Genomic DNA, 27,805 nt, shown 5'->3' with positions numbered 1-27,805 from the left:
ACACAGCACCACATTAAGTTCCGGGTCATTCTGGCCTTCCTCTTACTGCAGCTACTGCTCATCACATTTTTACTACAGTATGCTGCCGGTGTATTTCTAACGGACGCCAGTCGAGGGAGCTACTAGCCTGCTGCCTTACGCCATCTTTACTTCCGTCAACACCGGTGAGTGTGGTTTAATTTTAGACGGCAACGCAAACTGTACAAGATAACTTAAGGACACAACAGCATGGCAACCATGTTATTCCGATTCGGTGTCATTCTCACTCCGGACTCGCCGAATGTTGACTTATTTATTTTGGGCTCCCGTGCGGAAATGGGCCATTGGGACCCGGGAAAAGCGGTCCGGATGAGAGCGATTCGCAGCTCGGTGTCTACCCGGGAGCCGTGCCTCTGGATCGGGGACGTGCTGCTGCATGAACCTTATAGAGACACACTGTGGTTCAAGTTTCTGAAAAGGACAGAAGGAGCGTATATCTGGGAAGGTATACAACGATTTAGATACATTGTGCACATCACATGGGCCGCTGTAGTACAGACTGTTATTTTTAAGATAAATCCAATATTTTGGAAACCAATCGCCATTTTTTCTTTCACTATGATGTAATGCGGCATTCGGCCACACGATGGCGGTAAAAGGCTTACTGAGTGAATCAATGACTGCAGAAGACAATATCCAATTATCATAGCAATATAATATTATACTGTAGAATACTAAATCAAATATATGCAATTGTATTTATATTTTTATTATATACAAAAATTAAGAAATAATTAAGGATAAAGAATCAATACACAAAACCCCTGACCTCACTCACTATTCCTGGACGAGTTGTCTTTTTAGACAAAAATGTGCATGCCTCCACACAGGTAACGGGCCCCACCATGACAGAACATGCTGTTACGATGAGCAGAACGTGGTGGATGGCGTCTACTGCCACCCCATTGACCACTGGATCGAGGAGGCGGGCCACACGGACGAAATGAAGCACACCAGCAACTTTTACCTGAGCGTGGCTGGTCAGAATGCCATGCATTTCTCCAGGTGATGCATTAAATAGAGATGCCCAAAGGCCACTGGATTTTGGAGTATGGGGGAGGGATGCTACGAGTGTCTCAGAGCAAATGAAACATGACAGCTTTTTGCCAATGAAAATTAGCTTCTTGTAGCTGTGGAACGTAAACGTTGAAGATGCATAGTCTGTAGTTATTGAGCACATTAATAAACAAAAGTGCCCGACTGACATCATTGCTGCTCATGAGGGTCCACTGAAATTGTTTTACTGTTCAGTAAAAAAAGGCAATAGGATCTTTACCATCCTCTGGTTACTAGGCAACCATTGGAGACTCCAGGAACCGTAGAAAATCATTTACAGTATCCCTGAAAGCCATAAACAAATATTACTGTATTGCTGCGTTAAACGAGTGCTACGTGGAGGATTTAATGGCCGTTGGATGGCGGAAAACAGGCTGTAAACATGTTTTTTTTTAATGCTAAGCTAATTACTGCTGGCTTCATTTGGAGTGGGCTAACGTGAGAGCGGAGAACCGGGGAAGTCGTCGGCTGCAAAGGATGATCATCTGCCGCTAAATCTGCCAAAGATAACGGTGCTTTTCTGTCTTGAAAGGACAGCTATAAAGTTTTGAAGTCGTCTAAGAAAGAGCCTCTTCTGTCCTTTGAATCTGAACCTTGCTCCTTCCAATTACTGTTGTAAAAGCTCTCTCTCATTGGTGAGTCTCGCTTCCCAGTGCCTTGTTTTTGTGGTCTGAATCAGTCCATAGCTTTGCACAATTCTGCTTCCCAGACCAGTCATCTCAGCTGGGTTTCGGGTCGCAGAACCCATTTTCAATCATACGATAATAACCTCGCAAATTTTATTCTGAAGGGGATTTTTTTTTAACGCAGCAGGGTGTCATCTGTTAATACTTCTTACTGTTAATACTCCTGTTAATACTTCTTACTGTTAATACTTCTGTTAATACTTCTTAAGGTAGACCAACAACATTTGGTAGTACAGTCACCCCTCGCCACTTTTCAAAAATATATTCACTTACAATTCATTCATGCTGTTTTGTGGTTGAATACGGCCTATTAGGAAAAAAAAAAAAGCATATTTAAGCAAATTTTTATGTCCTTTTGACCTAAATTAAATATTTTCAAGCATAAAACTGGCTAAATGAACTAAAATACAAATATAAGGCATTCAGAAGGTGCGTTCAAAGACGTGATGATATGCAGTATTCTACACCGGTCACTAGGTGTCAGTAATTACTGTAATGTTTGGTGGCTTTTATTGCAGTTTTGAATCATCTCACAACAAGCACAATAATCCCTAACATGGGCTACGGTTGCTGTCGTAACCCACATTAAGATAAAACTCAACTCTGAAACATGACGTCACTTCCTGTCCGCCCCCCATTCAGCTCCCCCTAACATCGGAACACATTTACAGAAAAACACAAGTCTTATTTATGTCTTTAATAGCTTATTTTCTGTTATTATGTCTACTATTTTAGGAAATACGAGTGTAAAAATGACTATAGGGGTGTTTTCATGTCTAGAGGGCTCTAATAATGTTAAAAACTGTATTTAGAAGGTTGTAAACAGGTTTTCTATGCAATGACTTTGAAAATATTTGATATATAAACAAGGAATCCTACTTGGAAATTCCCTTTCATGGTTGGGTCTGGAACCAATGAATCGTGTTAAACGAGGGATTACTGTACATCGTGGCTATCTTGAGCTTGCTTTAAAGAATTGCTCTTAATTTGAAAGCGACGAGCCAATAACACCCTCTGCCAACACTGCACACTAGACAGACAGGAGGTCACCAACACAGTCGCCTATCTAACTCGACATGCGAACAAAAACCAACAAGTCAACACAAATGGAACACACAATGCAACTGCACCACACGCTCACACACTAACGTATATGCAACACTATGTCCGCATCTACAACCCGCAAGGCATGCTGGGTAACCTTGCGACAGCTCAAATGCAAACTGCACTGTCTTTTCACTAAATATGAGATGTTTGGAAAATTTGAGTTGGAATTTGAGTTTCTGCTACTCGGGTCGCTGCTTTGCTTGTCATTGTGGGGTGATGGGGGGTCCCGCAGCCAAACCAGTGGCGAACCACTGTCCCAGAGAGCACAGGTGAAGTCAGCAGCACCAGTTGTTACATCAGCCGTAAGAGTAAATACTGATTTGCTCATACTGGACCAGTTAGATCACTTTCTAAAAGCCTCCAGTGACTTGGCACATTAACTTGCATAAGAAGAACACGAGCCCGGCTAATGCTGTTAGCTTTTAATTTGCGCCTGAGGACCTTACAAGGCTTATGTCGAGGACCCGTGTCTTCTGCGTTGAGAGTAAGAGCGAGGGTGAGATTGAAATGCCGTGTCGTTGTATCTGGCCTAATAATAGCTTTTTAAATGAGTCGCCCAGACCTTGCATTTACGTAGCCCCATGGATCATTCCTGCCTCTGCAGTAGCGCAGGAATCTGCTTTCAAGCAGCAACCTCGTCATCGCTCACGCTAATGCATTCAGGGAACAGGTGGCTGGACGCTTGTGCAGTCATTATTTCAATATAGCTCACAAAAGTGAGTACACCCTTCACATTTCATCTTCTCAAGGGATAATTCTGTACAAATGAAACTTAGATACAGTTTAGAGTAGTCAGTGTACAGCTTTTTTCTTTTTTTTTTAGCAGTATAGCTTCACTAGCCACTGAAAATTAGGGATGTCCCGATCCAATATTGATGTCACATTGGACTGATATCAGCAAAAAGCAATATCAGATTATACCCAACTCCATCTTAAATCTCAGATATTGGCACAAGCATTCGATTCCAGACTCTGCCAGCAGCGACTGGATAGTGACCGTGACACTACCACCACCGTGTTGTGGTGTATGTTGACTCATTTTCAGTGACTTGTAAATCTATACTGTTGGAATTCTTGTTTCCCAAAATGAACCACAGCTCCCCAGTCCCAGCAGCACGCGCGCAGCCCCAGACCATGACACTACCACCACTATTCAGTGGCTAGCTGTCAGAATTCTTGTTTTCCTCAATGAAGCGCAGCTTCCTAGTCCTCAGTGTCCTCGTGCAGCCCCAGACCATGACACTACCACCATCATGCTTGACTATAGGCAAGACACAATTATTTTAGTCCTTACTATTTACACAATAATGCCTGTGTGTTGTGTCATTTTCAGTGGCTAGCAAATAAAAAGCTGTTGGGAGAAAGTCAGTTTGAACTTTAAGCCGTGTTTATTGCTCCCAGGGTGCTGCCGCGGCTTTGGTTGGGCAGCTGTCCTCGACTGGCGGAACATGTGACGATCAAGATGAAGCACGACCTCGGCATCACGGCGGTGATGAACTTCCAGACAGAGGGAGACGTGATGAACAACTCTCACGGCTGCAGGCGAAACCTTGGGGACGCCATGACGGCCGACACCATGATGCATTTGTACAACGACTGCGGCCTTGTGTACGTGTGGATGCCCACGCCCGACATGAGCACTGAGGGTAAGACGAGTCTCTAAGATATACAGTATGCGCGCAGACAGCATTCTTCATCTTACCAAGTCATTCCCTGCTGCCTACTTTGTGGTTCCTTTTCTGTTCCTATCGTCCCATGCAGGTCGCGTCCAGATGCTTCCCCAGGCTGTCTTCCTACTTCATGGCCTCCTAGAGAACGGCCACACCGTCTACGTCCACTGTAATGCCGGAGTGGGTCGGTCCACGGCTGCCGTATGCGGCCTGCTCATGTACGTGCTGGGCTGGAGCCTAAGGAAGGTGCAGTACACGCTTGCAGCCAGGAGGCCCGTTGTGTACATCGACGAGGAAGCTTTAGTGCGGGCCCAGGCGGACTTTAGACGCAAGTTTGGACTACTGAGATCGTCCATCTCTTATACAGAGACATGAGGGTGGAGATTCCAAGAATTGTGACTTTGAACGCCTGCAATCCATCTGTGGGGCTTTTCAGCTGTGTCTTATCCCCAAATTTCCAGAAGGTGATCCGCGGCTGCGCATGCTGCACCCAATTAATTCAACTTTTCTAGAGATACAACACGCTTGGAGTTAGAAATTCTCTGTCGGAACCTTTGAATTGGCATTTTGAGAAAGCTCTGGGAGAGTTGTGGCCCAGACGGCTCACTGAGCTTGATATCATTTCATTGTCCTGTTAGCAAAGGATCACAATGCACTTTTTGACAAGCCGCGCACTGAGTCTGTGATTTAAGAGTTTTGTGTGTTTTGTGCATGCAGAAGACTTGCAATGATAGCAGTGATGGGTGAGTCATATAAGGATGCGTGCGTAAACAGCATGAATGTGTGTTTTGTGAACACTTGTTCATAGGAATTAACTGGAAAATCAAACTGGTAATGGAGGCAAACTGGTTTACAAACACAACAAAAAACATTTTCACATAAGCAGGCATGCATTCCAACTAATCTACATTTTAAAAATGAAATCTTTGACTATCATTAAGGGGAGAAAAATACATTCTTTGTGTTTCAGCTGAAAAAAAAACCCAGAAAAATTGGAGGTACTTGCTTTTTATTACATCAAAAATAGAGGAAAAAACACAATTAATATTTTAATAAATATTACAAATAAATAATTTTTTATATAAAATAATACATAAAATACATAAATCATAGTAATTTAGCAACCCTGTTAAGTTTGGTGACATTTGATTATTGTTATTTTTTTAAATTAATAAAAACATTTAGATATATAGTACATGCCTTTCACTGGACGGCGACATTGTGTTAAATAAAGAATAATATAAATAGCTGTAGCATCTACCAATCACCTATACCAATTCCTATTAATCGTAGTATAATTTCCTAGTGATTGAGATACCTGGAACTGAAAGGAATAGCCTGACCTGTCTAAAGACATCTTAAGCCATAATAAGTGATTGATTTGCGGTGCACAGCCTTCTAGTAATGCAGTTATGAATGGAGGTATTCATCAAAACGATGTTCATTGCAGTGCTGTAAGGCTAGGAGTCGGCCTTATATTCAAAGGAATTGAAGACGTATTCCACAAATGTCCTTCCTCTAGGGTTATGAGTCACTGTGTTTTTTAAATTCAGTTAAGGTTCGTGGCGGGTTCAAAGACAAGTTGGGCGTGTCAAACAGAAAATGCCAGTAAATGCTCAGTTCATTAAAAAAAGATGACAGCATCCTATTGTTGGTAGCTCACCAAGCAGAGTATTTGTTGTCATAATGACACAATGCACACATCCACGTCTTGCATAGGCTCATTAAATGATCCTGTGACACTGCCAACATGAACTTTAGGCTGCCATTCATCCTTCATGCACTTAAGGCACACACATTCATCACTGACAAGTAGAATTTTTGTATGTATATTTTTTTAACTAACGCACTGGCACAAATGATTTACATTCATCACAGCCACTTTCTTTCTAGTCTCTCGGAGCAAGTCTTATCGTTTGCATGGTCTGGTGGGGGGGTGGGCTGCCAGTGTGTCAAAGAAAGAATCCTGCAATGACTCTTGACTTTGCTCCCAGGCAGAGAGGCAGCCACCCTCACATGAACCTGGGAAATAGTCTCATTTATCTGTGCAATTTTGCCACATCCTTGGCAAGATGAGGAGTAATTGGCTACACAAGCAACGTGTGGTATCCTTGATTGGCTCGATCTTAATGAGAAAAGCTGAGCCCATGTATCAGAAATATATCGTGAAAATAGTCAACGGGACAAAAAAGTAAAGTGCAGTTACAGTCTATAGGCAAATTTCTTGTTGTCTACTACTTACACTCGAGGGAGTGATGGAATTTTACAAAATGGGATAAAACCGGTCATCCCAGCACAGTTTCTTACATACGTGATATCATATACAGGTATAGCCTTAAAACGGACCCATACATTAAGAATCAAAACATCCATCCGTCCATTTTCTATGCCGCTTATCCTCACTAGGGTTGCAGGGGTATGCTGGAGCCTATCCCAGCTGACTTCGGACAAGAGGCGGGGTACACCCTGGACCGGTCGCCAACCAATCGCAGAAAATCAAAACAGAATTTACACATGTGGTGCCGCAAGTGTTTTAATCAAGCTTTCACTGAGGCGACGGCTTGATCCCGGAACTGCTTGTCCAGCACCCATGAAGAAGGGCTTATGAAATTATTATGCAGAAGCAGGCAACCACCTTCAACTACCTTGAATGCATTACTTGCACTGAGAGTCACTATAAAGGCAAGCTGAGAGATATTCAATTAAATGCAGCCTTTGTCTCAGGGCACCCTCATAATGACCACACTGATGTATGCAGACTCGCTGTGTGTCTCATGCAATATAAAAAACTGTTTACTCCTGCAGCCCATAAATGCATCCTAATAATTTCCTTATCATTGCCTCTCTTTGACTGTAGCCTGAGTGCTCTTATTTTATGCATTTTTATTTTCATGGCCACTCTCTTACGCTTCCATTATGCCTTTCATTTATTCATTTTAAAGCATTTCACAGCTCCATTATGCCACAGACTTTATGTTTTTTTGACCTTCAAACCAAAGTTTTATTACTTTTTGGGGACCACAAATGCAATCCATGGAAAACCGTAGGGCAGGAATGGCTAATTTGCACAACATTTGGATGTTATTATTTCATTTTCAATCATCTCAGCTCACATATCACAGCGCCAACATGAATAAAACATTTCTGCACATTGTTCTTATGGTCAGCAATACGCAGCAACGTCTAAACACTCTGCACTCAGAAATGATCCAAAACCAAAAACACACAAACAAAATAAAACACAAGCAACAGGATGTGGAAATTACATAAACATTGCACAATCAAAAACTAATGCTGCAAATGCCAAACACAAACGACAAAACCACATGCCCATGCCCATGCCCATGCCAAGGCTACCCAGGATGCCAGACCTCCGGATTATCCACAGAGCCACCCCTGGCCAAAATGACCCCAGCCCCTCACCCGCCGACCCTTTTGTATCACAAACTGGGACACCAGTAATTCTGGGCTCCATGAAAAAAAATCATATTGGGCCCCCCCTCAGCAGCTGTGGTCACCGCATCTCTGAGACCAAACTGACCCATTCAAAGCTATTTTCATTCTATTTGACTTGAACCTGACGCATGTTTTAGAGCCATACAAATAAACACGGGAAACAAATTCTTCAATAAATTATTTTATTTAAAAAAATGTAAGAAATTAATTTGGGGCTAAGATTGAACCTGTCTAAAAAGGCAGCAGCTGTACCATTACACCACCAGTGACCGACAGATTACTCCTCTCCTTTTTCCCTCTCTTGCCGCAGGCTGACTTGGTGTTCTATGCCTCGCGGCAGCGATGCACATCCTTTACGCATTTGCAGAGAATGCGCCCCCTTGCACCAAATAGGGCCCCCCGCATGGATTGTGGGGCCCTATGCACAGCGCGTGTCCGTTTTTAGACTGCGCTTTAAAGACTCCACTGTTCACAGTACTACTGAGCAACTGTTTTTTAAGGTGTAGTGTTTGCTGTGATTGTTGCCTAACGGTTGTTGATACACCAGTTCATCACAGAGGGCGTGAGAGTGGTGGGTTAACAACTAAAGTAATAGTGATGTATACATGTATAAGTCCGCAGTATGGATACAGATGGCCTGTCAAGTTGTCATGCTCTGCGCAACACGAGGAACAAATGAGGTTCAATGACCTCCGAGGACGTTGCTAATAGAGATAGATATTTCCTCGATCAATGCATTACCTTGGAATCGGTGCCAAGTGTGTGTGACATGATTGGATGAGGCAAATATGTTGGGGACGGGAAGAATCATTGGATATTTGTAAATTGACTTCAAGGACAGAAGATACAGGGCTTGATTGTCATGTTAAAAAGCTTTCTCAATGCTGCATGTTAGCGGTCATGCTGGTGTCTCATTCTGTGAATACTCGAAAAAAAAAAAGAAAAAGAGGACAACTCATGTGGTTATGTCCATGCGAACCAATTAAGACTGAACAAATGTATTGTAGGGGAAAAGAGAGCTCATTTGTGTATTTGTTTTAGCGTATAATCAAGTGGAAAAGCCTCCAGAGAAGACAGAATGGCGGCCATGCATGACGAGTCTCTCACCTACACCATCATTCATGCCAACGCTGACAGCTCGGTTCACGTGCTAATCATTGGATCAGTGCGAGCTAAATGATTTAGCACTGGAGAGAAGTCAAAGCTAGTGTAGACACAACTTCACACTCCTGATTAGGGGTTTCTATGACAACAACGATGCTTTTCGCCAGTGTACCACCAAAAATCCCCCCTAATTGGAACACAGGAGCTGTCTGCAGTCTCCCAATTGAAAGTGGTATGTTCAGTGGAGCGAGGAATTCCCAAAGAGTAAAAAGGTTCTGAGCTGTCGATAGCATTAGGAGGACTTTGGTGAAAGCAAACACGCTTGATAGGATGGCTGTGTTTGTGCAGGGATGAGCAGACACATGGCGGCCATTAGCCCGCACTAGCGTGCCCGCTCATAAATCACCAGTGACAACACTTAATGAATCACACAAGCCTAGCTTGCCCCTTTTTATAACAACTCTGTCACTGGGTGGCAGGATTTATATTTACTACCCAATCAATTAAGACTACAAATTGTAATAACAAAAAGTACACCCAACATTCTAAGATTGGATTAGCCCACACTCGCTAGTAACTAACTATTTTGCAATTGTTTTTTTTTTCTAAAAACAGTAAAGCACTCCCGTCATATGGCTGCTCTTTGATTGCTGTTTCTGTTTTTTGCAGCTGATCCTTAGAAACAGCAAAGCGTTCCTGTCAAATAGAGAATCTTTGACCGTAAGCTACTTAAAAACAGCACAGCACTAATATAGAGGATCTTTGGCAAGCATTTTCACAGTAAAAACAACAGCATAGTGCTCCTGTCACACAGAGTACCTTTGACCTTTTTTTTGTTTTTTTTTAGCAGTAACATAAGTAAAAACAGCACACACATGATCTTTGACTGGTGGTTTTTTTTGCGAGAAGGTACTTAACAAAAGCAGAGTACTATAAAAGATCTTTGGCTAGCATTTTTGCAGTAGGTCCTTAAAAACAGCAGAGTGCTCCTGTCTTATGGAGTATCTTTTTTTTTAGCAGTAACATACTTAAAAACATCAACACACTTACATGGAGGCTCTTTCACTAGCGTTTTTTTTTTAGCAGTAACATACGTCAGCGTTCTCTCCATATACAGCATTTTTGACTTGGCCGGAGGGGGTGGGGGGTGGGGGGGTGGGGTTGTATTACTACCTTAAAAAAACAGCAGAGCGCTCCTGTCACATGGAGGATCTTTGGACTAGCAACTTATGCAGCAGGTCCTTCAAAAAACAGCAGAATACTCCTGTCACATAAATGATCTTTGACTGGCATTTTTGCTGCAGGTCCTTCAAAACAACAGAGCGCTCTTGTCACATAGAGGATCTTTGAGTGGTGTTTTTGCAGCAGGTTCTTAAAAAAAAAAAGGCAGAACATTCCTGTCAAATAGATGATCTTTGACTGGCATATTTGCAGCAGGCCCTTAAAGACAGCAGAGCTCCCCTGTCACGTAGAGAATCTTTGACGAGTGACTTTTTGCAGTACCCTATGTGCCACTAAGAGACTTTTCTCTAAGGTTTCCAAAGAGCAAACTCCTTTTATGATCTCATCTTCTCATGGATACAATCTGGTCCCTGCGGGAAGCCAGATGGAGAGCAGACGAGGCCCGTCCTGAGACTGAGGATGCAGTCTGTCTGCAGGCTTGGAAGCAGGTGGACGCCGATGTAAGCACAAGGTGGCAGAAGCCAAACAACACTTGCATTACTTGTAAGAAAATGAAAACAAAGAGGATGCCAGTTGGAATGCGCAAGGGTTTGACAATGCTGAGCTAAAACTACACAAGTAAATACACAAATTAGCTGTACTAAGATGTCATATTGGGTTGAGTAAGCCGCCATACGAAAGCGAGGGGGTGTGTTTGGTGACACCTCAACAGTTTATCTTTGCTGTCAAAATGGCTGGAACGAAGCTTCATCTGTAATGACTTTGCAAATGAAGCAGTAATGTGAGACGGCCATGCTGCTGGAGCTCAATTTATCTTCACAAAGAAAGTTCCATTCAGTTTAACGTCAATCTTCCTCCACCTGAGAAGATGAGTTACCTGTTTTTCATTCCTTCCAGCACACACACACACACACACACACGCACACGCACACACACGCACAGGCATGACTACTACTTTGGTTGAGAAGGTTATAGGAGGACAGGAGGGAAATGTGGGTAATTTCATGTCACATTTGGAGCAGAATGATGTCACTTTTGGACAAATAACAGCCTAGTGACATCAGGGGCGAAGTGATAGCACAGTATCCTTCACTTCAGTATCACTTCAACTTCAACTCACCATTTTCCACTATTTTTGGAGAAATAAAGTCACGATTTCTGCATTTTTGCCACTATGATTAACCTGAAAAAAATCTTCATAGAGTTGCAACAGCTGCCTTGCTGTCCGATCCCCAACCTGTTTAAGAGTCCCTGTCCGCCATGGCTTTCGCTGGCCCTCTGCTAGTGTTCGACTGAGCTTAGCTCTTTTTTTCTGTGTATGGAAAAGTTTAGTGCTTTGCCGGACCAGAGTTTCACAAGGTTTCAGGATGTTACAGTGCATGCTAGAATTTCCCTCACTGAACCACAACTCCCCAATGCCGGCAGCACTCATGCAGTCCCACACACTGACGCTACCACCATGCTTGACTGTCGGCAAGTCACAATTACCTCGCTACTTGTTTGTGTTGCCAGCTATTTAGATAACAATGGATGTGTGTAGATTGGATAGAACCTTATTCATGTACTGTATGTACTGTGTGTCCGCATGGGATAGAAAGTCTACAACTGGAGTGTCTAAAGTGCAGCTCGTGGGCCATTTGTATCTCGTGGCAGTTTCTAAAATTAGAATTTAACAAGGAAACTAAAAAAACAGGGCCACGGGGGTATGCTGGAGCCTACTCAAGCCAGATGACTTTGGGCGAGAGGTGGGGTACACCCTGAACTGGTCGCCAGCCAATATGTGTAACCTCCACACAGAGATGCCCAACGGAGATTTGAACCCAGCTCTTCCCGATCTCCTGACTGTGTGGCTAACATGTTAACCACTCGGCCACCGTGCGGCCTAAAGTTGTAATTTTCATGAAATTAGGTTGCGTAGAATGTTATACTCTAATATTATGAGAATTAAGTCAAAATATTATGGGAATAAAGTTAAAATTACAAGAAGACAATTTAGAAATCGTAGACATTTGAAATCGTTGTATAGTCAAAAAAAACTATAGAAAATATTAAGAGAAACACGTTGTATTCCGCCAAGAGCAAATAAACTCATAATATTATGAGAAACAATGGCATTTTAGGGTTGAAAAATTAAAGAAAAAATGTTTTGAAGTCATAATATTATGAGAAACAAACAAAAAATTAAGTTAAAATAATATTTTATAGTTAAATTAAGGAAAATTCAGTTGGGGAAAAAGTTATAATATGGGAATTCATTTTCTATACTGCTTAATCCTCACTAGGGTCGCTGGTTTTATGCAACTTTGGGCGAGACGCGGGGTACACCCTGGACTGGTCGCCGGTCTCTCACAGGGCACATATACTGTAGACAAACAACCATCCACAGTCACATTCACATTCACACCCATGGACAATTTAGAGTCGCCAGTTAACCTAATGTGCATGTTTTTGGAATGTGGGAGGAAACCGGAGTACCAGGAGAAAACCCTCGCACGCACGGGGAGAACATGCAAACAGGATATACAGGGCTGTATAAAAATGCTTGCTGAAATGTGAGGGCTGTACTCATCTTACTCACTGGATCAAATTAGAACTGTAGATATTCCAACATGAGAATAGTTGGGGTTGAATGTAACATTTTTGATCATGTTTCATGTCTAATGAAAGCAGCTGCAGACATATTTTATATATTTTTTTTGCGGCATGAAAAATTAAACCCAAGCGAGAAAACTTTGGTGCAACACTTCCCCTCCTCAACAAAAGACTGATGAAATCTGTAATGTTTTTGTCATTGTTGGCTGTTTGCGTCATCTTTAATTGCCTTCACACGGTTGCACAAATTATTGTTATTATTGTCACACTCTAAATTACTTTCTCTGGCCTTTTCATAAATGGTGCATGTAAAACCACTCATCTGGGTCTTGTGCTGCCTAACAATGAGCCCACATTCCCCCATCCCAATGTGTCCTCTTATCCCTTTTCCCTACGCTTCCAACTTCCTCTCACTCTCTCTCTCTCTCGCTTGTGCATGAGCAAATCATCTCCTCCAGTTTGTTGTATACCAGCCAGCTGAACTAGAAACCTCACACCGCCTCATTATTTTGTGTTTGCTGTGAATTCAATTTGGCGTCTTCACGAGGAAGAGAATTGGAAAAATATGTGCAGTTCTGTGCTTCGGCGGCCCCGGCAAACTGTGTGTTTTCCAACATCAAACAGTCGCAGTCAAACGTCGCCGTCCCTTCATTGAAACTGCGCGTAATGGCATGATTATTCACATATTTCATTCAAGTGGCCATGTCATGTACATTATATACATTTTCTCACACTTGCTCATTATTGACAACTAGTTGCTCTTAAGAAATGTTTCTGTATCCCACAAATATGTCACATTTCAGCAGCTACTTTATGACATCTTCCTATGGGACAAGTCAGAGTAGTCAGTGTGCAACTTGTATTGCAGTACTGTACAGTAATCCCTCGCCACTTCACACTTTGAGTTTCGCTGCTTCACTCTATCATGTTTATTAATTAATAAACCACACTGTTTCATGGTTGAATACGGCCTATTATTAGTCCAAAAATATGCACATTGAAGCAAATTTGTACGTATTTTTTTGCCTAAACTAAGCATTTTCAATCCTAAAAATGGCTAAACAAACTAAAATGCAAAAACAAGGCATGCAGAAGATGCATTCAAAGTCGCTGGGATGATATGTAGTATTCTACACTGGTCACTAGGTGTCAGTAATGTTACTCTAATGTTGGATGCCCTGCGATTGACTGAGGATCCGTCCAGGGTGTACCCCTCCTCTCGCCCGAAGACAGCTGGGATAGCGACTGAGGACTCCTCCCCTCCGGAGGACAAGTGGTATAGAAAATGGATGGTTGGATAGTTTGAGGGAAGAGCTGCTGCCAATATTGGTAGTGGTTGATATCACTATTGGTAAGGAAGCGCTGGACCATATCAGTATATGGAATATCGGTAAGAAAGCCAATATCGAGCATCACTAGTGATTTTACCGTTTGTATTCTTAGTTCTGAGTCTAAAGTTAAAAGTGATGAGCAAATAATGGCTTCCGTCAAAGAGAAAGATCCACGATAACATGATGACAACATTGAATGAAATGAGCCCGCACAGGAAATTAGAAACAAATCAAAGCGATATTGCAGTGTTGGACACGATGCTCTTATGTTATTATAGCAAATGTTATGGTGCAGCAGGTAGATTTCATGCGCCTTTCACACTGTGATGAGTACAAGGCATGGTGAGAGATCAACTAGCTTGGTCACCACAAAAGTGCCCCTGATTGAATTTGATTATTTGAGGCTGAGACGATGTTGTCCTCTGATTGCCGGGAGCCTTAAGCGTGGCGTGAGGAAATGAGGTTTGATACTGATGAGCAAGATGGAAAATCAGCTGTCGCAACAACTGACTAGAGGGCCCTGTGTGGACGTCACAGTTGCATATGCAACAGGGCATGAATCTGTCACAGAAGGGTGTGCAACATAAATAAAACCTTGGAAGGACAGTTTTCAGATGTTCAGACGTTTAACGACTTCTCAGAAGTTGGTCAAACGTTACTACAACTGGAAAACATTTGATTCGGTGACAGATGGTATGGGCCTCAACATTTGCGGCGGTTGATTGATGGATTACCTAATTATTTTTGCATTTACTCCTCGAAACGATCCAACAAAAATTGCTGGAACAGAAAATTAGGATTTCTGTCAGCAGAGTCAGTTTGTAAAGTTTGTTTTTCATGTCCGACTTATAATCGTACAGTATGTGGAAGGTCAAAATATGCGAAAGTGACTTTTTAACAGTAATATTTGTCCCTAGAGCCTGTTTATGAGCACCAAACAAGAAAAAGCTCTCATCTCCCTCACTTGTTTGAGAGAAGAGGTGCTTAAAAGATTGCTTTTGAAGTTCCAGACCTTCACAAAGTTACCAGGCTTTCTATTTATTTATTATGTGTTGTATATAAATTGGGGCCCGGTGGTCTAGTGGTTAGCTTGTTGGCCACAGTCACAGTCAGGAGATCGGGAAGACCTGGGTTTGAATCTCCGTTGGGCATCTCTGTGTGGAGTTTGGAGCTCCCTGTGTTTTCTCCGGGTACTCCGGTTTCTTCCCACATTCCAAAAACATCCATGTTAGCTTCATTGGTGACTCTAAATTATCCATAGGTATGAATGTGAGTGTGAATGCTTGTTTGTCTATATGTGCGATTGGCTGGCGACCAGTCCAGGGTGTACCCGCCTGTCGCCCAAAGTCAGCTGGGATAGGCTCCAGCATACCCCCGCAACCCTAATGAGTCTAGGCGGCATAGAAAATGAATAGATGTATATAAATTGGCCACATAGTCAGGAGATCGGGAAGATCTGGGCTAGAATCTCCGTTTGGACTCCTCTGTGTAGAGTCTGCATGTTCTCCCCGTTCCAAAAACACGCATGTTTAATTTATGCCATGAATACAGTATGTTCAATTTTTTTTTTACTAATAATAGACCATATTCAACCATGAAACAGCTATTTTTTATTCATTAATTTAGGATAAACTGCGATAGAGTGAGGACTCGATGTTTGAACCGCGAGGGGGTGACCGTACGTTTGTAAAATGTACCAGACACATCAGGCGTGTTTGCACAAACTAACTTTCAGAGTTTTAAATGTAAAAGTCAATGTGGTCTTACCGTGTGTGCCTGGTAAAGACGCTGATCATCCGCTCCATCATCCGTGCTTGGTTTTGAGGACCTGCTGTTGACGAGAGCTATTTTATGGGGGTAAATAGCACTTCCAATAGCACAGTCAGGGCCTGAAAGAAGCTGTTAGAAACTAGTGAGTCATTATAGTGAAGTCATGAAGGTCCATCTGGCTAAGATGTCCTTCACTCGAAGTGTCTCCAGCATTTTCATGCGCCTCTTCTCGCCTCCACGTCTGTATTGATTCTTTGACTTTCAACACAAGCAGAGAAAAGGTGTCCATGCGGGCTTTTGTCGACGGCCTCCACACTTATCTCTTGAATAGTTTTTAAGGAGCTGGTTCATTTCTGCTTGGCTGCTCCTTCAGGCTGTGACCAATACCCCTCTCCGACCCTTAATGAACTATGGTCATGGGCAGTGCAGAGAATCAGTGAGTGATTGCACCTCATAGAGTATCTGCCTCTGTACTGAAATCTGTATACAGTGGAACCTCGGTTTTCCAACGCCTCTGTTTTCATATGATTCAGTTTTAGGCCAATCCTTTGGAACAAATGAATAACGAAAACCGAGGTACCACTGTACTCCAAAGTTAGATACTGTGAAACCTCTATTGCCTCACCGAAATGCGTGTGGGGTGGCCTGAAAATGCAAATGCCTGGTCCACAAATGTTATTGGCTTAATGTTTGGTTGCTGCTGGCTGCAGGTGCATCAAGTCACAGGAATGATGTCTTCTGAGGTCAGGCGTCCGGTGGAGTAAAGCGAACCGTCATGTCATATTATTTGCTGACCTGTCGTGGCCTCTGAGAGACATAATGGATCATTAAAAACTTGACTAATATGTGTTAAATTGAATTTCAATGAAACTCTACATGATAGTTCACAGATATCAACTTTCCAGGCATTCTTGTGTTTGTTTGTTTGCGTTTGTTTGTCAATTATTGTTGGAGTTCCTGAAAAGTCTCGATGAGTCACAAAACATTTAATTTCCAGTTCTAGGGGATAAAAATGTCTAGACAGGAATTAAATATGCATAGTGCAAATTGAACATTTTGCCCTTGAATGAAATGTAGTGAATCTTGTGGTTTTGTTGTATTATTAAGCCGCGAGTGGGACACTCATAAATCATTAGATACATTTCCATTAGAGGAAAACAGGTCTACAAATTAATTATAGCAAGTCATTAAAAAGTGCTGCTGTGTGAGCACATGAAGGTATTATGATTGGGTGAGTCAAATGAAATATACTTTTGGATTCGTATTAATGACTTTCCAAACTTACTGATGGTTTGATGTGACGTGACGTTGGCCTGCAAGTGCATCTGTGGTGGCATGATAACATGATTTGTTATAATAATACAGAAGAATTCCCCAAAAGCTAGCAGATTATTGACGAGGAAAAAGAGCCAATGGGAGTTTGGTCTAAGACCCATGCAGGCAGTAAGTAATGATGCTTTTGAAACTCTTCCATGAAAGTAGGTTGAACTGGGAAAGCAACCAACTCCTTAGACTTTAAAATCTGCTTCCAAAAATGTATATTTTGTTGGAGACAATGGCTTGATCAAAAAAATATCTGTTAGAAAAAACAGACTTCACCCTCAGACACTGGGTTTTTTTAATTGCTAATGTGATTTGCTGGGGTTTGCCCAATGAAATAGAAGATCTGTAGTACACTAAATCCCCTACTAACGAACATCCGACATGCGAACTTTCGGAGATCCGAACACAAGCTGACTAGTCTATATTTTCATGTGTTTTGCCTTACAAGTCCATATTTATATTGGTACATGCTTGACCAGCAGAGGGCACTGTGACACTGCTAATGGGACCAACAGCGGGAGAACAAGAGGAGGAGGAGGGGAGGAGAGAGGAAGGCTAAGTGTTGTATGGTACAACCCGGACAGAGCGTGTGATTAAAATTTATGAAGAGTTAATAGGCCTGCTTAATTCTACACCACCCACAGAACACTACCTCTTTTAGAAGAGTCTAACCACGACGATTTGTCCTTTTTTTTTCAATATCTCCTCCTCCTCCTCCACCATTACCAACGACATATGCTCGACCACTCCTCTTCAAAGGTAAATAACATTTATCATTACGTATTATTATATCACTTTTATTATTGTTTTTTTCATTAATTATCCTGGTTTAATATTACTACTACATCCAAACTCATATTTACATACATACGCATATACTGTATATGTATACACGTACATGTAGTACCTATATCATTGCTAATATTACCTTTTCCCCTACTTAAGAACAATTCGAGATAAGAACGGTCATCTGGAACCAATTGTGTTCGTTAGTTGGGGACTTAGTGTACATGTAGAAGCCCCGTGGTATATACAACATTTCTGGTCCTTGCCTCAAATGATCTCTCCTTTCCCCTTCCTGCCCGAGCTGCATCACAGACTCGACAAATTTGACAAAAAATGGACAAAAGAATTCGCTCGCTGAGCCTGTGAGTTTCAGTGACTCACGGGTTGCCGAAAACTCGGGTTTCAGTGACTCGCGGGTCCACAGCAAACACTCGAGCTTCACTGACTCATGGGTGCTGGATGATGACTCGAACTTCACTGACTCACAGTTGCTGGACGAAAAGTTTCACTGGACCCAGACTCGAGTTTCACTGCGTAATGAGTACATGACGAAGACTCGAGTGTCAATGACTCACATTGCTCAACTATGACTCAAGGTTCACCAACTCACGGGTTCTCAGCTAAAACTCGAGTTTCACTGACTCACCGGAGTTTGATGAAGACTCGATTTTCACTGACTCACATCTGCTCTACAAAGACTCTCACCGATTCATGGGTGCTCAACCGAGACTCAAGTTTCACTTACTCACAGGTGCTCGACGGAGACTCGAGTTTCACTTCTTTTTATTATTTTTATTATAGATTTGGTCTTTCAGGTCAAATATGTGAGTGGGTCTTTATGATTTAGGAGGAACATGTCAAACTTGGAGTTGTTCTTGTTCAGAACAAGGTGTACAGTGTGGTGTCGCACATGAACAGGAGTAGAGTATCGAGGGATCTCCGTTGCCGTGCAACACTATCAGGCTCTGACTGACTTAGAGTGGGATCTATTCACGGCCTCTCAGCAAAGGTTGGAGACGCGTCCCACGTCTGGAGATGGAGATAAAGAGTGCCACAGACTGGAGATGGCTCTCACTCGCACACTGAGAGAAAGAATTGAAACAACGCTCGCATCAGCCAAGCATGGCAGGTAATCTCAGGAGAGTCAAAGAAAGGGCAGTGACTATGCCTTCCATTCAGGCCTTATGCGCACAACCATGACAAATAGATTTGTTGACACGGCAACATTCCAACTATAAAAAATGTAAAAAGGAGAAAAAATGTGATAGAAAATATAATGGAACCTCAGAGATTGAATGAGACTTTACAATTTAAAAAAGTAATTTCACAGCGTGCATTTTGCTATATCTTTGCCTTTTTTACTTTTAACTTTTAAGGGGTTAACTTCTTTTTACACTTGAGTGACAATTAGTTAAGTTAAACAATGACACAAGAGGCACATCTACGACACAAATCACCTTTTCATTGTGCCTTTACAATACAAAAGTGTGTTCATGTTTTTGTGTTTGGGTGTTAATATCATCATTTGTACTGGTATCATTTTAAAACATTTAAACTTAAAAGATACAATATAGCATACAAATATGAATGTTATGTTAACTGACTGTAAACTGTCCATACGTATGAATGTGAGGGTCAATGGTTGTTTGTCTACACGTGTCCTGTGATTGGCCGGCAACCAGTCCAGGGTGTACCCCGCCTTTCGCCCGAAGCTAGCTGGGATAGGCTCCAGCATACCTCTGCTGCCTTAATGAGGATTAAGCGGCATAGAAAATAAATGAATGGATGAAACTTCGAACATTGCTTGTAAAGATTTATGATGGTGAAAATTTCCATGATTAACACTGAAGAGGTTTTAGAGGTATTACAGCAGGTTTAACAGGAAATATCCATCCATCCATCCATTTTCTATATTGCTTCATCCTCATTAGGGTCGCGGGGGCATGCTGGAGCCTATCCCAGCTGACTTCGGGCGACAGGCGGTACACCCTGGACTGGTCGCCAGCCAATCGCAGGGCACATATAGACAAACAACCATTCACACTCACAGTCATACCTATGGACAATTTAGAGTCACCAATTAACCTCACCTGCATGTTTTTGGAATGTGGGAGGAAGCCGGAGTGCCCTGAGAAAACCCACGCGCACACGGGGAGAACATGCAAACTTCACACAGAAATGCCTAGGGAAGAATCGAACCCAAGTCTTCCCGATCTCCAGGCTGTTCAAACAGGAAATATTATATATCTAATCTGATATTTATAGGATTGATTGAGCATTAGATATTTTAATGTCAGGAGAGTCTTTTTGTCTTTGACAATGCAATATTGTTAATAACTGTAAATCTCAGGAAACATCCATCATCAAAAACAAAACAACAGAGTATTATCGCTGGATGGCGTTCCAAGACCAACCACAAATGGTGAAAAACCCTCCAGTAAATGTCTATTCTTGACACACACACATTCTAATGCTTGGACGAGACATGAAGCATTGCCAGACTACAGCACACACCTCACACAATGAACTCAAATCCAGCACAGAAAAAAAAGGGTTCGATCAGCTTTTCATTCTGCAGAGGTACACACACACACACACACACACACACACACACAAAGACGCAGCAGACGACACACCTGGGCGCAAACATTGCCTGTAGTGCACTTTCCTGGGAGAGGATCAGCCCAGAATAACAACAATATGGAATGTATTGATGCCACACATTGGAGAGCAACAATATGGACTGAAAATGTGCTGTGTACTTTGTGTCACCTTTCTGTGTTTGCACATTCATTTATTTAGGGGTGCCCAGAGGATTTACTCTTATTGACTTTAAGACAAGATATTGAAATAATGTGATGACTCCTCCACCACGATATGCTTATTTCTTATTAACATGACTGGATACACGCACAGCAGGTCATTCCTTTCATCGCTCAGACTGGAAGGCGGCGAGAGCCGGCTACACGTTGTTATCTTTGATAAACACCGGTTTGTACACGGTCGCATCGAGATAATCCTGCACAGACGGAGGAATTAGCTTGAATCAATAACAATATCACAATGGGAATGTTATAGCTTTTCTCCTGTTGTGTTTATGTAAGCTGGGGAAGGGGTGAAAACATGTGGATCGTAGACCTTAACCTTCCTGGAACACATAACCATTTACTGTACAGCCATTCAGAGCTACTGTACATTTTATATACTAGTGCAGTATAACGTACTGGCATTTAGCTCACATACAAGGTGACACGTGTATGTCACGCCCCATTAAGAAAATTACATGAACAAAATACATAAAAACAATCATTATGGTTAAGGTTGAGGCTAATTAAAAGACTTTTGGAAAGTGGAAAAAATATTTTTTCAATCTAGTTTTTATAGCACGTTTTTGAAGTCCAAAGTGTGACTTTTGAGTATAAAAATAGTGATGTTCAAATGTAATAAATGTAAATTTATTGACATACTTTCCCGGTTACACTTAACAATGAATATTTTGCATGTGCATTCTACTGGGGGGATGCCGGAGGATGAAAGTATTTCCATCTTCAGACATTCTTAAGGTAGCACAATATGGAAACCAAACAAACCTCTGGCAATGTATGCTCTTTTTTTTTTAGGTTTTAGGCTGGTCATAAAAAGACCCAAATATACTGTAGGACCCATAGAGTCATTTCTTATCACATTTCCAGGTTCAGGGTTGTTCCAAAATAATAGTTGCAACCACCAAGGCTCAACCTTAGCCTGCAAACCTGAAGAGACCTTCACTAAGGCGGAAAGAGGCTGGAGTCTAAGGCTAGCACCAACTGGATTATCTGTCTGGCTGGCTGTCATCCTGCCATCCAACACTGATCAGTTAAGGGCATCGACTTGAGCGGTGTTCATATGAATAAAATCCATTTCAAGCAGAATATTTCCCCTCCACTGGCAAAGCTGCAGTGTTTTGTGTATGTCTTGTCTTGCGTATTGGATTTGACATAAAAAGCGGACAATGGGGTAGTATATTGATGGGACTGAAAACCATCCATGCGGTCTTTAGGTTTTTGGACAGAGACACAATATTGATTGGCTTCAGTGGAGGCCATACCCGTCTTGACCCAAGCAGCCATACATTCATGAAGGCTGCACTTTCCAACAATGCATGCAACGTTGAGTCAGGTGCTTTGATACTGTACACACTCCTCCTCTGGATTAAAGCGTACTCAAGAACTATTGTCCTATGGTCCTCGGTTTATGTTATTTTGCAGTTACGTATGCGCTCCCATAAATTAAGTAAAACCTTAACTTTGTTGTGTAAACAAAACTACAACAGTAGTTACACCGCGGTGTGTTGCAGAAGAATACACTACGTGCTCAGTATCGGCCGCACTTGTCTCAATCACTTGACTGCCGTGACTATCATTGAGGATAAAAATCGTATTGTAACCCAGATGGAGGACGATCAACAATGTCTAAACTAACAAACAGAGTAGGGAAGAAGGACAGAGAAGCCAAAAACATACCACTTCCACACAGAATGAGAGGAGAAACTTTTTTTTCCAGTCGATCTCAGCCATGGCATGTTGGCTCGGCTTTGCTGGCTCAGTAGCCAGTCTCCATGCAGAGTGAAAGGTAATGTAATCTAACATCATGTCTCATATCATTACTGATGCCCAGTGACCAGAATGCTACATATAACTTGTCTTTCAATATTTTTTTTTTACTAATAATAGGCCATAGTCAACCACAAAACAGCCATCATTTATTAATGAATTTTTTTTTTTTTTTTAAATAAGAATTTAGTGAGGGAACCATATTCAAACCGTGATAGAGCGAGGGACGACTGAACTAAGCAGCGTAGTGGTTTTATTATTGACATGGAAAAGTGTAATTGTTGTATGTAACGTTTTATTATAGTATTTTGTGTACTTCACGTGTTCTGTGTACTTACATCACAGTCTAGCAAAGTAAATACGAAAGAGTGTGTGCCTGTCATGCATCAGATGCTCACAATAGCACGAAGCGAGAAGGCGGCCACTGATCACTGACAGCTTGATTCTCTAAAGTGTCGTTCTACTGGGACAATTTAGAGAGTGGCCGCCAGCACGATGGTCTTAGAATCGTGGGCTTTAGCGTCAATAAATGTCACAATTCATCTTAGGATGGCTTCTCTGGGATGACAAAAATGTGTTGACATGTCAAGGCTTGCTCGTGCTTTGTATGGAACCTTTGTCTTGGAGGGAAAGAGCCGGAGAGGCACACTTAAACACCAGCTCATCATCCGCATATTCATTCATTACAATGAAACTACATTTATATGATTGCAAGGCCAACAGTTGTAGCTTAGCTGTCATTTATTTTCATCTAAGTCAGAGCTGCATTAAGTGTTTAAATGATTTCATTCATATTATAATGTAAATGCTCCAATCAATGCCTCTATTCAATTTAGCCACAAGTCTCCTATAGTGCTCCTGATGTACTTTTTATTCACACCACAAGATGGCAGTAGCTATATTGGCAGTATCATGTGTGTTCAACCTGCGGCAGCTTATGTACCTAAGTATGCACTTTAAAATGTCGCGTTGTGCGAGTAAAATGCTATTTGGGCAGAAGTGGCCCAACACAGAAATTGATTTCAGGCCTTGCGTAGATGTAATGTGGTGTATCGTGATATTATCATTGGCAAAATATGTTACTCTGATTCCCTACACACAGGACGTGCACTGTGAGTGGATTTTGCGCAAGAGGGCAAATTGTCTGCAAATGTGCAAAGGGTGTGCATCGCTGGCGTGAGGTTTAGTTTAGCAAGTCAAAAAACAGACAAGTAATCTGTCGCCACGCTCATGCAGAATAAGAAACTAAAAGGGCAGAATTCAGTACAGCTGCTGCCTTCTAAAATTAAATTATGCTTAAAACCCAATTTGGCCAGGGGGCGGCCCCGTCCCCACCTGTAGGAAAGTAGTGCATTCCAGTCTGGCGATTGTTTTGGTGAATCGTTTAGAGACTGTATTGTTTTTAATCTGGCAGATGGTTTGTTATGAAAGGAAATGCACCAGGGAAACAACAATGTGTGGATATGTTGTTATAAACTAACACATGCATGCATGCAGCCAGGCAGGCAATGGGGGGGTTGCATACATCAGCAAGTAAATGGAAAGCAATCACTCTGAGCTCAGTGCCGCGTAGTCAATACCAATTTTATCCAGGCCCAGCAGAACAGAGGCGTAGTTCATATTTCCGCCTACCAATATCTCATAAACACTGTTTAATTACAGCCTTTTTGTGTTTACAAGTGGTTTGGATTGTGATCGCCAGGTGGAATTCCAATAAGCTGCTTCAAGCTAGTGGTCCATGCTGTAATGAAAGTGAGAAGATGCTCCATGGGTCCCTTGCTTCCAGCACAGACTCATCAATTCTACTTTGTCTGCCTTCATTTGGACCCGCCACTAACCCGACAGCATTCATAAAGAGCAATAAAGTGCAGTGTCTGTGTGTATTATGCCCATAAAAGCATATATGTTATGGATGCAGTCAGTGTCTAGTAAGGACATAGCACATTTGAAATATAAATTAAGCTCATTAAAAGCGTACAGTGAAACCCATAAAAGATCAACGCAAGCTGTTATGAAATGTGATCAGATTTTGAAGCGTTGTGCGGTGCGATGACCTCGCATTTGACATCCATGACGGCCGCTCACCATCTGAAGTTTGAGAGGACATTAGAGGATTATTTTCACAAAATGTTTGTTCAAATTCTGTCTTGTACATCTTCAGGGGCATTCGAAAATGTAAAACACGAAGTTCATTCTTTATTCTTTGACGCTTGCTGCGTGAAATGTGAAATTGTCTGGATTTTTTTTTCCCAAAATGTTGTTTGATTACTGGATTTTTGTTCAAATGTATATACAGTACAGTACAGTACAGTACAGTGCTGTAAAGGAAGAATAAGGACGTAATAATTCCTGTAATAAGCCTGTTTAAGGCAGGGGTGTCCAATGTGTTATTTTTAGCACTTGATAAAAGATCAAGTTATTTATGTGTCTTTTAAACAAAGGATGCTGACGTGGAAGCAGGATATTCCCAAAACGAACAGGCAAGGAGGTGGAGGCTGTGCTTCATGGTCTGCAGGGGATCCGTGAAGACGATGTTCATCACGGTGTCAGCACAAGTCAAAAGCAGCTTTTAGCCTGGTCTGTTTGTTGCCCGCATGCGACATCTCCTCCCCGTCCTTCACCTCCTGCCAGAGGCAGCCAGCCGCCGCCAGCACGGCCCGACGCCACCACCGACACCACAGCGCCAAAACATCACATCGAATGGGGACAGCTGTCCAACTGACGTCGCGAGCCAGTGTTGGCGCCTGAATGGCAGCAAAGAAATAAGCACGCCCTTCAGTTTTAGCCAGTGGGGCGGGGGGGCCAAAAAAGGCCATCGAGCCAAGACTTGTTTTTGCCAAGAGTTGAACAGACGGTGATACTCTCAGTGGAGGTCAAAGACATGAACTCTTAAGCGATCCTGGGAAGGTTGTGGATCTTCATCTTGTTATTTTCAGGCCACTTAGCCCGTGTGAATGAACACAGGTGAAAGTCACCAGAGGACATTCAACTTCAATTAGCCTCAAACGGACACATTTGTTCCTCGTGACAGTAAATGTCCCACTGAAAATTCATTCAATCCACCTTTATCTCAACAGAAACCTTTTTTTTAATTTGTTCACCAGATGGCACCACTTTTTCCACATTCAAGGCATGCAGCAAACGTTTATACCTGTTTGGGTTTTCCACTGAAATTGTCTCTATCGATGTTCGGAATGGAATACAGGTATTTGTACATTTTATGGGAACAATTTTCATTATTCTTATTATTTTTTTGGTGGAAGCTGACATTTTTTGTGCCCAAGACCTTGAATGTGAGTTTTTGCATTAAAGACGATACTGTCGCTGGAGAGGGAAAGAAATGCATGAAAATGGATGTTCCTGCCAAGCATTGACCCATCCAAGGGCCTAACAATAATAATATGCAAATAAAGTACTCCCTCGTTTATCGCGGTTAATTGGTTCAAGACTCGACCGGGATAAGTGAATTTCCTTTGTTATAAATGGAATAAATATTTTTGTAGTTATGGTATAGAAAACCAGTTTAGAGGTGACAGGTGTTTACTGGTGAAGCGACATCAGGCAGAAGTAGTTTTAAAAGACTGACTTTTTTAAAGTGGAAAAAAAATATAATCGTGGTTCATCGCATTTTTGCCCATAGTTAACTCATAATTAATCACATGTATTTGCAGATAGAAATAAGTTTTTATCTATGATAAGTAGGAATGTAAATCTCTGTGGTAAAATATGGGACATTATTTTATTTAAAAAATGATATGCACTTAGAAATCCCAGTTTTTGCATGTTTAATGCGAGCGGCATTTTGTACCACTTTGTTTGACAGTCCCCAAACGCACCTTCCCACTCTGCACAGATGGACTATTACTGTATTTTTCCTTTCACCTCTTATTTCGTCCCAAATGCTGACATTTTGACAGCCCTAATTCATATATAACCTTTTTACAGAAGTTTTTAGAAGGGGATATTTTTGTGTGAGTGAATTTAAGGACCTCTTAAGGATTAAAGATGATATAAAGATGCTATGATAGTCAATAAACAGATATTTACATGTGGAGTTTTTGTACATAATTATTTTCAGTGACATCGACAGATGGAAATGCTGATTTACCTTCGCACACAGGCACAAAGCTGTTGTCCTCATCAGGTGTCTTCTAAACAGAATAAAAAAACATGTACATGTTCCAGAAACTTTACAACTCAGTGGTATACTGTAGTATAAGCAGTATACGGGCAGCAAAACCTTTAATTCATTTAGCGTGAGCGAGCAAGTAACAGGCTCTGAGTGAAGCTAGCTAGTTTGTGAGCCACAAAATGGCCGACCATTTCCTGTTAAACAAATGTAGCATAGGTGTCATTTTGCTCCTTATATTAAACCCAAATATGCTACATAAATGGTTACAATGTTGTGTAGTTAAAAAAACAACATATTTTACACTACAGTAGTAATGAGTAGAAACATAATTGGAGCAACAAAAAAACAAAAAACAAAACAACACATCTGGCTCGGAGAAAGGCGAGTTTGTTAGCCACACAATGGCTGACCATTTACTGTTAAGCTAATGCCGAAGGGTCATTTATCTCCTCATACTGAACCCAAATGTAGTAAATGTAGGATGAAAATGTTATGTAGTCTAACAAAATAAGAGATAAAGATTTTAAAAAGTACATATGGCAGTGGTACAGATAGTAGTCGTAGTATATGTCTAGCAATATAGAATCAGGCTCAGAGGAAAGCTAGTTAGCTTGTTAGCCGCAAAGACAGCTATCATAACTGTTAACAAAAAATATATATTTGTGCTGCTGACTTACCTTAGATAATAGTTAATGGTTATCATTGTCATTGTTAAGTGATTTTAAAACATACAGATGCTATTAATGCCGTTAGTTATGGTTTAAGTCATGAGCAACAGCTGCAAGGTGATGTAAAAATGGCTGCCCTGAGAGGTGCCTGTTTGCAATGATGCTACTTCAATAATAAACCATAAAAAGTATAACATTTGTGCTATTACAACTGTGAAGTAATTAAAAAACATACATGTGTTATTAATGCCATTAGTTATGGTTTAAGTCATGAGCTACAGCTGCTCGGTGATGTCAAAAGGGCTGCCCTA

The 27,805-nt window shown here is 41.7% G+C and overlaps 2 protein-coding genes across 4 annotated transcripts in view; one reads left to right on the top strand and one right to left on the bottom strand.

The window, feature by feature from the left end:
* Positions 1-27,639, bottom strand: part of grm1a (glutamate receptor, metabotropic 1a) — an 83,326-nt gene extending 55,687 nt beyond the window's left edge. For both annotated transcript variants that reach the window (XM_054761027.1, XM_054761032.1), the window contains exons 1-3: positions 27,504-27,639; positions 26,803-26,845; positions 15,991-16,122 (exon numbers count right to left, since the gene is read on the bottom strand). The gene's annotated coding sequence lies outside the window, so the exon portion shown is untranslated. The remainder of the gene's footprint in view (positions 1-15,990; positions 16,123-26,802; positions 26,846-27,503) is intronic.
* epm2a (EPM2A glucan phosphatase, laforin) lies at positions 32-8,165 on the top strand. 2 transcript variants are annotated; one of them, XM_054761040.1, is made up of 4 exons: positions 32-164; positions 870-1,044; positions 4,290-4,534; positions 4,650-8,165. In XM_054761040.1, the coding sequence occupies exons 2-4, from the start codon at positions 983-985 to the stop codon at positions 4,931-4,933; spliced, it is 591 nt and encodes a 196-aa protein (XP_054617015.1). In that variant the 5' UTR covers positions 32-164; positions 870-982; the 3' UTR covers positions 4,934-8,165. The 2 variants fall into 2 exon arrangements, with proteins under 2 accessions (XP_054617015.1, XP_054617014.1); XM_054761039.1 differs by having other exon boundaries at positions 115-484.
* Positions 27,640-27,805: the final 166 nt, after the last annotated feature.

Source organism: Dunckerocampus dactyliophorus, chromosome 19, assembly GCF_027744805.1.
Source record: "Dunckerocampus dactyliophorus isolate RoL2022-P2 chromosome 19, RoL_Ddac_1.1, whole genome shotgun sequence".
Classification (NCBI taxonomy): domain Eukaryota; kingdom Metazoa; phylum Chordata; class Actinopteri; order Syngnathiformes; family Syngnathidae; genus Dunckerocampus; species Dunckerocampus dactyliophorus.
This window is presented reverse-complemented; position numbering and strand designations above follow the sequence as displayed.